The sequence below is a fragment of the Coregonus clupeaformis genome, chromosome 12 (assembly GCF_020615455.1).
Source record: "Coregonus clupeaformis isolate EN_2021a chromosome 12, ASM2061545v1, whole genome shotgun sequence".
In the NCBI taxonomy this organism is placed as follows: Eukaryota; Metazoa; Chordata; class Actinopteri; order Salmoniformes; family Salmonidae; genus Coregonus; species Coregonus clupeaformis.
The window spans coordinates 5362386-5375829 of NC_059203.1; the positions used below are offsets into that span (position 1 = coordinate 5362386).

Below are 13444 nucleotides of genomic sequence, written 5' to 3' on the forward strand. Positions count from 1 at the left end.
AATTATGACAAATGTTAAGAAAATGTTGAGCAATGTAATAAAATAATGACTTTTCAAATAAGTTACGTTACACGTTATGTTGGCTGACAATGTGTTAGCTACGCTATCCTTACGAACCACATAGCATATCATTACAGCAGTACTAGGTACCGGTATGTTAGCTATGCTATCCTTACGAACCACATAGCATATCATTACAGCAGTACTAGGTACCGGTATGTTAGCTACGCTAGCCTTACGAACCGCATAGCATATCATTACAGCAGTACTAGGTACCGGTATGTTAGCTATGCTATCCTTACGAACCACATAGCATATCATTACAGCAGTACTAGGTACCGGTATGTTAGCTATGCTATCCTTACGAACCACATAGCATATCATTACAGCAGTACTAGGTACCGGTATGTTAGCTATGCTATCCTTACGAACCCCATAGCATATCATTACAGCAGTACTAGGTACCGGTATGTTAGCTATGCTATCCTTACGAACCCCATAGCATATCATTACAGCAGTACTAGGTACCGGTATGTTAGCTATGCTATCCTTACGAACCCCATAGCATATCATTACAGCAGTACTAGGTACCGGTATGTTAGCTATGCTATCCTTACGAACCCCATAGCATATCATTACAGCAGTACTAGGTACCGGTATGTTAGCTATGCTATCCTTACGAACCCCATAGCATATCATTACAGCAGTACTAGGTACCGGTATGTTAGCTATGCTATCCTTACGAACCCCATAGCATATCATTACAGCAGTACTAGGTACCGGTATGTTAGCTATGCTATCCTTACGAACCCCATAGCATATCATTACAGCAGTACTAGGTACCGGTATGTTAGCTATGCTATCCTTACGAACCCCATAGCATATCATTACAGCAGTACTAGGTACCGGTATGTTAGCTATGCTATCCTTACGAACCCCATAGCATATCATTACAGCAGTACTAGGTACCGGTATGTTAGCTATGCTATCCTTACGAACCGCATAGCATATCATTACAGCAGTACTAGGTACCGGTATGTTAGCTATGCTATCCTTACGAACCCCATAGCATATCATTACAGCAGTACTAGGTACCGGTATGTTAGCTATGCTATCCTTACGAACCGCATAGCATATCATTACAACAGTTGCTTGTATGTACTGGTATGTTAGCTAGCTACCTAACGTTAGTTGGCTACTAATACATCAAACTTGCCAGTATATTAACTATATGATATCTACCTAACTACCCAACGTTAGGCTTATATGTGGTTGGTAGCTAATCGTTTTAAACCTGATTTATGTAATATTAACTTGCCATAGTTTGGCAGGACAGATTTGTGCTGGCATCAATGCAACTTCCAAATGACTAATAATGCCTAGGTGTAATTAATCTGTTTTTGCCAACGACTAGTCGGTAATTATAATCTATTATTGTGCTCTGCCTAAGACATCTGGGCAGGAGCACTGTCTGGAGGGGAAGGTGACTGCAGCCTGGGCAGGATCACTGTCTGGAGGGGAAGGTGACTGCAAACTGGGCAGGATCACTGTCTGGAGGGGAAAGTGACTGCAAACTGGGCAGGAGTACTGTCTGGAGGGGAAAGTGACTGCAAACTGGGCAGGAGTACTGTCTGGAGGGGAAAGTGACTGCAAACTGGGCAGGATTACTGTCTGGAGGGGAAAGTGACTGCAAACTGGGCAGGAGTACTGTCTGGAGGGGAGGAGAAGAGGCAGAGAGAAGAGAACAGACAGAGAGATGAGGAGAACAGACAGAGAGATGGGGAGAACAGACAGAGATGAGGAGAACAGAGAGAGATGGGGAGAACAGACAGAGAGATGAGGAGAACAGACAGAGAGATGAGGAGAACAGACAGAGAGATGAGGAGAACAGACAGAGAGATGAGGAGAACAGACAGAGAGATGATGAGAACAGACAGAGAGATGAGGAGAACAGACAGAGAGATGAGGAGAACAAATAGAGAGGTGAGGAGAACAGACAGAGAGATGATGAGAACAGACAGAGAGATGAGGAGAACAGACAGAGAGAAGAGGAGAACAGACAGAGAGATGAGGAGAACAGACGGAGAGGTGAGGAGAACAGACAGAGAGATGAGGAGAACAGACAGAGAGATGAGGAGAACAGACAGAGAGATGAGGAGAACAGACAGAGAGATGAGGAGAACAGACAGAGAGATGAGGAGAACAGACAGAGAGATGAGGAGAACAGACAGAGAGGTGAGGAGAACAGACAGAGAGATGAGGAGAACAGACAGAGATGGGGAGAACAGATGGAGAGATGAGGAGAACAGACGGAGAGATGAGGAGAACAGACAGAGAGATGAGGAGAACAGACGGAGAGATGAGGAGAACAGACAGAGAGATGAGGAGAACAGACGGAGAGATGAGGAGAACAGACGGAGAGATGGGGAGAACAGAGAGAGATGAGGAGAACAGACAGAGAGATGAGGAGAACAGACGGAGAGATGAGGAGAACAGACAGAGAGGTGAGGAGAACAGAGAGAGGTGAGGAGAACAGACAGAGAGATGAGGAGAACAGACATAGAGATGAGGAGAACAGACAGAGAGATGAGGAGAACAGACAGAGAGATGAGGAGAACAGACGGAGAGATGAGGAGAACAGACAGAGATATGAGGAGAACAGACAGAGATATGAGGAGAACAGACAGAGATATGAGGAGAACAGACAGAGAGATGAGGAGAACAGACAGAGAGATGGGGAGAACAGATGGAGAGATGAGGAGAACAGACAGAGAGATGAGGAGAACAGACAGAGAGATGAGGAGAACAGACGGAGAGATGAGGAGAACAGACAGAGAGATGAGGAGAACAGACAGAGATATGAGGAGAACAGACAGAGATATGAGGAGAACAGACGGAGAGATGGGGAGAACAGACGGAGAGATGGGGAGAACAGAGAGAGATGAGGAGAACAGACAGAGAGATGAGGAGAACAGACAGAGATATGAGGAGAACAGACAGAGATATGAGGAGAACAGACAGAGATATGAGGAGAACAGACGGAGAGATGGGGAGAACAGACAGAGAGATGAGGAGAACAGACAGAGAGATGAGGAGAACAGACAGAGAGATGAGGAGAACAGACAGAGAGATGAGGAGAACAGACAGAGAGATGGGGAGAACAGAAGGAGAGATGAGGAGAACAGACAGAGAGATGAGGAGAACAGACGGAGAGATGAGGAGAACAGACAGAGAGATGAGGAGAACAGACAGAGATATGAGGAGAACAGACAGAGATATGAGGAGAACAGACAGAGATATGAGGAGAACAGACGGAGAGATGGGGAGAACAGAGAGAGATGAGGAGAACAGACAGAGAGATGAGGAGAACAGACAGAGATATGAGGAGAACAGACAGAGAGATGAGGAGAACAGACAGAGAGATGAGGAGAACAGACAGAGAGATGAGGAGAACAGACAGAGAGATGAGGAGAACAGACAGAGAGATGAGGAGAACAGACAGAGAGATGAGGAGAACAGACAGAGAGATGAGGAGAACAGACGGAGCGATGAGGAGAACAGACGGAGAGATGAGGAGAACAGACAGAGAGATGAGGAGAACAGACAGAGATATGAGGAGAACAGACAGAGATATGAGGAGAACAGACAGAGATATGAGGAGAACAGACAGAGATATGAGGAGAACAGACGGAGAGATGGGGAGAACAAAGAGAGATGAGGAGAACAGACAGAGAGATGAGGAGAACAGACAGAGAGATGAGAACAGACAGAGAGATGAGAAGAACAGACAGAGAGATGAGGAGAACAGACAGAGAGATGAGGAGAACAGACAGAGAGATGAGAACAGACAGAGATGAGGAGAACAGACAGAGAGATGAGGAGAACAGACAGAGAGATGAGGAGAACAGACAGAGAGATGAGGAGAACAGACAGAGAGATGATGAGAACAGACAGAGAGATGAGGAGAACAGAAAGAGATATGAGGAGAACAGACAGAGATATGAGGAGAACAGACAGAGATATGAGGAGAACAGACGGAGAGATGGGGAGAACAGAGAGAGATGAGGAGAACAGACAGAGAGATGAGGAGAACAGACAGAGAGATGAGAACAGACAGAGAGGTGAGGAGAACAGACAGAGAGATGAGGAGAACAGACAGAGAGATGAGGAGAACAGACGGAGAGATGAGGAGAACAGACAGAGAGATGAGGAGAACAGACAGAGATGAGGAGAACAGACAGAGAGATGAGGAGAACAGACAGAGAGATGAGGAGAACAGACAGAGAGATGAGGAGAACAGACAGAGATGAGGAGAACAGACAGAGAGATGAGGAGAACAGAAAGAGGGGGGTATAGGAGGAGTACAGGAGGAGGAGTACAGGAGGAGGAGTACAGGAGGAGGAGTTCAGGAGGAGGAGTTCAGGAGGAGGAGTTCAGGAGGAGGAGTTCAGGAGGAGGAGTTCAGGAGGAGGAGTACAGGAGGAGGAGTACAGGAGGAGGAGTACAGGAGGAGGAGTACAGGAGGAGGAGTACAGGAGGAGGAGTACTCTGGGATGATTGATTAGCTTTAATATTTGGCAGTACCTGCTGTAATATAAAAGCATGTGTTACATTTTTTTCTCCAAAAAATACATTTAAAAAAACGGACATTAAGTGGATGTTTTTTAATACAAATGGAAGACCCACACAGCTTGATATTATTGCACATTTTATTAACAATAAAACCATAACGTTTTATGTCATGAAGCTCTTAAAAGATCTTCAACACACACAAACAGCAAAATCTATCAAATATGAACACTGGTAATATGATACAATATGAACACTGGTAATATGATCAAATATGAACACTGCTGCAGAGGCTGGTCCATCAGGTGAACTCCATTCTGCTGCAGAGGCTGGTCCAGTAGGTTATATCCATTCTGCTGCAGAGGCTGGTCCAGCGGGTGATCTCCATTCTGCTGCAGAGGCTGGTCCATCAGGTGAACTCCATTCTGCTGCAGAGGCTGGTCCAGCGGGTGATCTCCATTCTGCTGCAGAGGCTGGTCCAGCGGGTGAACTCCATTCTGCTGCAGAGGCTGGTCCATCGGGTGAACTCCATTCTGCTGCAGAGGCTGGTCCAGCGGGTGAACTCCATTCTGCTGCAGAGGCTGGTCCATCGGGTGAACTCCATTCTGCTGCAGAGGCTGGTCCAGCGGGTGATCTCCATTCTGCTGCAGAGGCTGGTCCATCGGGTGAACTCCATTCTGCTGCAGAGGCTGGTCCAGCGGGTGATCTCCATTCTGCTGCAGAGGCTGGTCCATCAGGTGAACTCCATTCTGCTGCAGAGGCTGGTCCAGTAGGTTATATCCATTCTGCTGCAGAGGCTGGTCCAGCGGGTGATCTCCATTCTGCTGCAGAGGCTGGTCCAGTAGGTTATATCCATTCTGCTGCAGAGGCTGGTCCAGCGGGTGATCTCCATTCTGCTGCAGAGGCTGGTCCATCAGGTGAACTCCATTCTGCTGCAGAGGCTGGTCCAGCGGGTGAACTCCATTCTGCTGCAGAGGCTGGTCCAGCGGGTGATCTCCATTCTGCTGCAGAGGCTGGTCCAGCGGGTGAAACCCATTCTGCTGCAGAGGCTGGGTCCACAATGTCCTGGTTGCTGAGGAAGACATGCAGCACAGCGCAGCATGCAACCACCTCAGACACAAAGGTAGGTTTCACCTCCAGGCCTTCATGATGGACCGCTCCAGCACATTCCTCACCTTGGCCTCCACTGCACCCCTCACTGGCTGCCTGTAGGGTGTAATCAGACAGATGGGCTCCGCCGGGCAGGGTCACCCTCCATCCCTGAGGACACGCCAGTCTTATGGTGGGTACAGGCTCTGAACATACACAGGACTGCGTTTCAGGACCCTGACGTCGTGCACAGACCCGGGGAAGGCAATGTAGATGTCGGTGACCCTGCACCTATGGTCACAGACGGCTTGTAGCTGATATGGATAAAACTCTTCATGATTCCACCACTGACGACAACGAGCACTGTGGTCCGGGGGACATCAAACGCCTCGGACACAACACGATACGAAGTGGCACTGGCCACAGCTAGTAGACAAACAGGGTCCTGGTCTTCTGCTGCAAGACCTCTACCAGGCTGTCAAAAGAGGGTCGGGTCATTCGGAAGTGGGGCTTGAGGTCCAGGTCGTCCCAAATACACCCTCAGGATGGGTACATTGGGATTTAGCACACAGTAGGGTCCTCTGCCACCAGTCTATGATGAGAAAAGGCAACTTTTCCAAATGGAAACAAAATAAATAGCTTTCACATGATTTGATATGTTGGCCTATTCTGATGTGTGTGAATTATTGAATGTAGGCTATAGACTAAATGACACTTGCTATGACAGGCATACATGTTCTAATATTATAGTCCCAGTGGATGTATCAAATTGTGAAAGAACTTGACTACATACAGACCAGTACAGACTGTAATAATTGACTTAATGTGGCCAACTTACAGATGAAGTCGGAAGTTTACATACACCTTAGCCAAATACATTTAAACTCAGTTTTTCACAATTCCTGACATTTAATCCTAGATTCCCTGTCTTCGGTCAGTTAGGATGACCACTTTATTTTAAGAATATGAAATGTCAGAGTAATAGTAGACCATTTGCGACCAAGCTTTAACTTCCTGACTGATGTCTTGAGATGTTGCTTCAATATATCCACATAATTTTCCTTCCTCATGATGCCATCTATTTTGTGAAGTGCACCAGTTCCTCCTGCAGCAAAGCACCCCCACAGCATGATGCTGCCACCCCCGTGCTTCACGGTTGGGATGGTGTTCTTTGGCTTGCAAGCAACCCCCTTTTTCCTCCAAACATAACGATGGTCATTATGGCCAAACAGTTCTATTTTTGTTTTATCAGACCAGAGGACATTTCTCCAAAAAGTACGATCTTTGTCCCCATGTGCAGTTGCAAACCGTAGTCTTGCTTTTTTATGGCGGTTTTGGAGCAGTGGCTTCTTCCTTGCTGAGCGGCCTTTCAGGTTATGTCGATATAGGACTTGTTTTACTGTGGATATAGATACTTTTGTACCTGTTTCCTCCAGCATCTTCACAAGGTCCTTTGCTGTTGTTCTGGGATTGATTTGCACTTTTCGCACCAAAGTACGTTCATCTCTTGGTGACAGAACGCGCCTCCTTCCTGAGCGGTATGACGGCTGCGTGGTCCCATGGTGTTTATACTTGCGTACTATTGTTTGTACAGATGAACGTGGTACCTTCAGGCGTTTGGAAATTGCTCCAAAGGATGAACCAGACTTGTGGAGGTCTACAATGTATTTTCTGAGGTCTTGGCTGATTTCTTTTGATTTTCCCATGATGTCAAGCAAAGAGGCACTGAGTTTGAAGGTAGGCCTTGAAATACATCCACAGGTACACCTCCAATTGACTCAAATGATGTAAATTAGCCTATCAGAAGCTTTTAAAGCCATGACATCATTTTCTGGAATTTTCCAAGCTGTTTAAAAGCACAGTCAACTTAGTGTATGTAAACTTCTGACCCACTGGAATTGTGATACAGTGAATTATAAGTGAAATAATCTGTCTGTAAACAATTGTTGGAAAAATTACTTGTGTCATGCACAAAGTAGATGTCCTAACCGTCTTGCCAAAACTATAGTTTGTTAACAAGAAATGTGTGGAGTGGTTGAAAAACAAGTTTTAATGACTCCAACCTAAGTGGATGTAAACTTCCGACTTCAACTTTACATTTGCATTTTCGTCGAGGAGAATACAGCGCCTCAACAGCGCCCTCCTTTGACCAGCCACCTGTCTCCTCCTCCTTGCAGCCTCGGTCTTCTGAACAGCCAACTGATTGTAGTTGATCATTAAATCGCCAGCACAACAAATACAGCTGCCATGAAAGCAAAAAACATGGCTAACAAGGACTATAAGATGTGGTGAGTTGCCGCCGCAGATTACGTGTGTGTCAGTCAGTCAGTCAGTCAGCCAGTCAGCCAGTCAGTCAGTCAGTCAGTCAGGCAGTCAGTCAGTCAGTCAGTCAGTCAGTCAGTCAGTCAGTCAGTCAGTCAGTCAGTCTGTCTGTCTGTCTGTCTGTCTGTCTGTCTGTCTGTCTGGAGCCGCATACAGTGCATCGCCATAGAGGGTTTAACATACTGTAGGAATGAACACAAACACACATCCAATACAGACGGAGGAAAACATTTATTGACTTGGTTATTCACGTCATTCTTAGCTAAGTGGTATAGTCGTTGTGCGTTCTCAATGGACATTGTTAATGAAGTCGTAGGATGTCTAGCTAGTCATTTGTTAGCTACGCTAACAAGCTAGCAAGAAGTTGCATAGCAACAGCATCAACTTCTGGTAGACAGGCGAAAGGATACCGTTCGTTTACAGTATACTACAATGAACTAATAGTATATAGTATGTAGTATATACTCATTAAGTATGTAGTATACAGTATGTCTTTGTTACTCCTTGGCATCCCATCAATGCCCCCTCAACTGAACCTACACTGCCTTTCCAGACTAACTTGCCTCAACTTGATCCCAAACCAACTGACACTTTCAATCTCCATCATTTACATTTGTATTTGTTGTCTTACTTTTTAATGCGCTTTGAGATTCTTTGAAAAGTTAAATAATGTATTAATTATTGTTATATCTGTAACCCAAGTATGCCTAGTAGGTCTACTGTGTTCGTTAATGTTTAGAGACATTTATTTAAGAGGACCACAATGGAAATACCTTTTCAAACATGTTTGTGTCATCCTCGATGGTTTTGTTGTGTTAAGCCCAGAGACTCACCATGAGGAGTAGAGTCCCTTAACGGCCTGCTCCTTGTCACTCCAGCGGGCAGGGTTCTCGTATTTACAGGCTCTCCCTCCACACGCCATGGAGCACTGCATGTGGCCTGGGATCACATGTCTCAAAGTCTCCCCCACCTTGGTGTACTTGGCTGTGGGGACCTGCGTACTGACTACAGAGACAGACAGAGAGACAGAGACATAGAGACACAGAGACAGAAACAGACATAGAGAGACAGACATTTTTGTTATTTGTATACTTTGACAATGTAAGTAATTTTACTTGCCATGTCAATAAAGTGAATTGAGAGAGAGAGAGAGAGAGAGAGAGAGAGAGAGAGAGAGAGAGAGAGAGAGAGAGAGAGAGAGAGAGAGAGAGAGAGAGAGAGAGAGAGAGACAGAGAGAGAGAGGGGAGAGAGAGAGAGAGAGAGAGAGAGAGAGAGAGAGAGAGAGAGAGAGAGAGAGAGAGAGAGAGAGAGAGAGCGAAGGAGGGTCAGATACAGAGAGAGGGTCACTACTAAACCAGATGGTTCTGTTAAGACATCCTGATCTAGTGAGTGGACTTGTCAGATTAGGAGGATCATATAGAGATTTACAGTAAGTTATTGTATTATTACTGTATTATTGACATATAGGATACAGTATTGGTTGTAAGCTTAAAAATAACTTGAGGGCTAGAAACATTAAATTACATATTTCCTCAAAAGCAGAGGGTATGTTCCTGTGTCTTCGTGTCCCTGATAAGGTATTACAGCAGAATACCTTAAATAGTTAAACAGGTCGAGAAAAAGGCTTTAAAACATTCCAATTGATCATAAACATTCCAGATGTCTTTGGCACGCTATGTCAGTGGTAGTCAATCACAACATGGTTCATCCTACAGCATACAACATGCTTCATCCTACAGTATTCAACATGGTTCATCCTACAGTATACAACATGGTTCATCCTACAGTATTCAATATGGTTCATCCTACAGTATACAACATGGTTCATCCTACAGCATACAACATGCTTCATCCTACAGTATTCAACATGCTTCATCCTACAGCATACAACATGCTTCATCCTACAGTATACAACATGGTTCATCCTACAGCATACAACATGCTTCATCCTACAGCATACAACATGCTTCATCCTACAGCATACAACATGCTTCATCCTACAGCATACAACATGCTTCATCCTACAGCATACAACATGCTTCATCCTACAGTATTCAACTAGGCTGCATCATCTCCATTCTGTGGGACTAGGCTGCATCATCTCCATTCTGTGGGACTAGGCTGCATCATCTCCATTCTGTGGGACTAGGCTGCATCATCTCCATTCTGTGGGACTAGGCTGCATCATCTCCATTCTGTGGGACTAGGCTGCATCATCTCCATTCTGTGGGACTAGGCTGCATCATCTCCATTCTGTGGGACTAGGCTGCATCATCTCCATTCTGTGTGACTAGGCTGCATCATCTCCATTCTGTGGGACTAGGCTGCATCATCTCCATTCTGTGGGACTAGGCTGCATCATCTCCATTCTGTGGGACTAGGCTGCATCATCTCCATTCTGTGGGACTAGGCTGCATCATCTCCATTCTGTGGGACTAGGCTGCATCATCTCCATTCTGTGGGACTAGGCTGCATCATCTCCATTCTGTGGGACTAGGCTACATATTCTACTGCTGTATTATTCTCTTCAACAACAGACAGCACTTTGAAAACACACATTCTAAAGCTAAATATTTCCCTAGCAACTAAAGCCTCTTTACCTCAAGGTAAACTAAACACAAGACTAGAAATCTCCCAGGATCGATAAAGTGGAAGTGACCTAGCCTGGTCCCAGATCTGTTGTTCCTATAGCCAACTAGCCTGGTCCCAGATCTGTTGTTCCTATAGCCAACTAGCCTGGTCCCAGATCTGTCAGTGCTCCAACCAGCTCCTCTGACTAGCCCTGTCAGTGCTCCAACCAGCTCCTCCGACTAGCCCTGTCATACTGCTTCAACCAGCTCCTCTGACTAGCCCTGTCATACTGCTCCAACCAGCTCCTCTGACTAGCCCTGTCAGTGCTCCAACCAGCTCCTCCGACTAGCCCTGTCATACTGCTCCAACCAGCTCCTCTGACTAGCCCTGTCAGTGCTCCAACCAGCTCCTCTGACTAGCCCTGTCAGTGCTCCAACCAGCTCCTCTGACTAGCCCTGTCATACTGCTCCAACCAGCTCCTCTGACTAGCCCTGTCATACTGCTTCAACCAGCTCCTCTGACTAGCCCTGTCAGTGCTCCAACCAGCTCCTCTGACTAGCCCTGTCAGTGCTCCAACCAGCTCCTCTGACTAGCCCTGTCAGTGCTTCAACCAGCTCCTCTGACTAGCCCTGTCAGTGTTCCAACCAGCTCCTCTGACTAGCCCTGTCAGTGCTCCAACCAGCTCCTCTGACTAGCCCTGTCAGTGCTTCAACCAGCTCCTCTGACTAGCCCTGTCATACTGCTCCAACCAGCTCCTCTGACTAGCCCTGTCAGTGCTTCAACCAGCTCCTCTGACTAGCCCTGTCATACTGCTTCAACCAGCTCCTCTGACTAGCCCTGTCAGTGCTCCAACCAGCTCCTCTGACTAGCCCTGTCAGTGCTTCAACCAGCTCCTCTGACTAGCCCTGTCATACTGCTTCAACCAGCTCCTCTGACTAGCCCTGTCATACTGCTCCAACCAGCTCCTCTGACTAGCCCTGTCAGTGCTCCAACCAGCTCCTCTGACTAGCCCTGTCATACTGCTTCAACCAGCTCCTCTGACTAGCCCTGTCAGTGCTTCAACCAGCTCCTCTGACTAGCCCTGTCAGTGCTCCAACCAGCTCCTCTGACTAGCCCTGTCATACTGCTTCAACCAGCTCCTCTGACTAGCCCTGTCAGTGTTCCAACCAGCTCCTCTGACTAGCCCTGTCAGTGCTTCAACCAGCTCCTCTGACTAGCCCTGTCAGTGCTTCAACCAGCTCCTCTGACTAGCCCTGTCAGTGTTCCAACCAGCTCCTCTGACTAGCCCTGTCATACTGCTTCAACCAGCTCCTCTGACTAGCCCTGTCAGTGCTTCAACCAGCTCCTCTGACTAGCCCTGTCATACTGCTTCAACCAGCTCCTCTGACTAGCCCTGTCATACTGCTTCAACCAGCTCCTCTGACTAGCCCTGTCAGTGCTTCAACCAGCTCCTCTGACTAGCCCTGTCAGTGCTTCAACCAGCTCCTCTGACTAGCCCTGTCAGTGTTCCAACCAGCTCCTCTGACTAGCCCTGTCATACTGCTTCAACCAGCTCCTCTGACTAGCCCTGTCAGTGCTTCAACCAGCTCCTCTGACTAGCCCTGTCAGTGCTTCAACCAGCTCCTCTGACTAGCCCTGTCATACTGCTTCAACCAGCTCCTCTGACTAGCCCTGTCATACTGCTTCAACCAGCTCCTCTGACTAGCCCTGTCAGTGCTCCAACCAGCTCCTCCGACTAGCCCTGTCAGTGCTCCAACCAGCTCCTCTGACTAGCCCTGTCATACTGCTTCAACCAGCTCCTCTGACTAGCCCTGTCAGTGCTTCAACCAGCTCCTCTGACTAGCCCTGTCAGTGCTTCAACCAGCTCCTCCGACTAGCCCTGTCAGTGCTTCAACCAGCTCCTCTGACTAGCCCTGTCATACTGCTTCAACCAGCTCCTCTGACTAGCCCTGTCATACTGCTTCAACCAGCTCCTCTGACTAGCCCTGTCATACTGCTTCAACCAGCTCCTCTGACTAGCCCTGTCATACTGCTTCAACCAGCTCCTCTGACTAGCCCTGTCATACTGCTTCAACCAGCTCCTCTGACTAGCCCTGTCAGTGCTCCAACCAGCTCCTCCGACTAGCCCTGTCAGTGCTCCAACCAGCTCCTCTGACTAGCCCTGTCAGTGCTTCAACCAGCTCCTCTGACTAGCCCTGTCATACTGCTTCAACCAGCTCCTCCGACTAGCCCTGTCATACTGCTTCAACCAGCTCCTCCGTCTAGCCCTGTCAGTGCTTCAACCAGCTCCTCTGACTAGCCCTGTCAGTGCTCCAACCAGCTCCTCTGACTAGCCCTGTCAGTGCTTCAACCAGCTCCTCTGACTAGCCCTGTCAGTGCTTCAACCAGCTCCTCTGACTAGCCCTGTCAGTGCTTCAACCAGCTCCTCTGACTAGCCCTGTCAGTGTTCCAACCAGCTCCTCTGACTAGCCCTGTCATACTGCTTCAACCAGCTCCTCTGACTAGCCCTGTCAGTGCTTCAACCAGCTCCTCTGACTAGCCCTGTCATACTGCTTCAACCAGCTCCTCCGACTAGCCCTGTCATACTGCTCCAACCAGCTCCTCTGACTAGCCCTGTCATACTGCTTCAACCAGCTCCTCTGACTAGCCCTGTCATACTGCTCCAACCAGCTCCTCTGACTAGCCCTGTCAGTGCTTCAACCAGCTCCTCTGACTAGCCCTGTCATACTGCTTCAACCAGCTCCTCCGACTAGCCCTGTCATACTGCTTCAACCAGCTCCTCCGACTAGCCCTGTCAGTGCTTCAACCAGCTCCTCTGACTAGCCCTGTCAGTGCTCCAACCAGCTCCTCTGACTAGCCCTGTCAGTCCTTCAACCAGCTCCTCTGACTAGC

General features: G+C 47.7%; 1 protein-coding gene across 2 annotated transcripts in view; it reads right to left on the reverse strand.

The window, feature by feature from the left end:
- Positions 1 to 13444, reverse strand: part of ptpdc1a (protein tyrosine phosphatase domain containing 1a) — a 147787-nt gene that overhangs the window by 64885 nt on the left and 69458 nt on the right. For both annotated transcript variants that reach the window (XM_041891236.1, XM_041891235.1), the window contains exon 3: positions 8814 to 8985. In XM_041891236.1, the coding sequence (XP_041747170.1) occupies positions 8814 to 8985 (172 nt within the window). The remainder of the gene's footprint in view (positions 1 to 8813; positions 8986 to 13444) is intronic.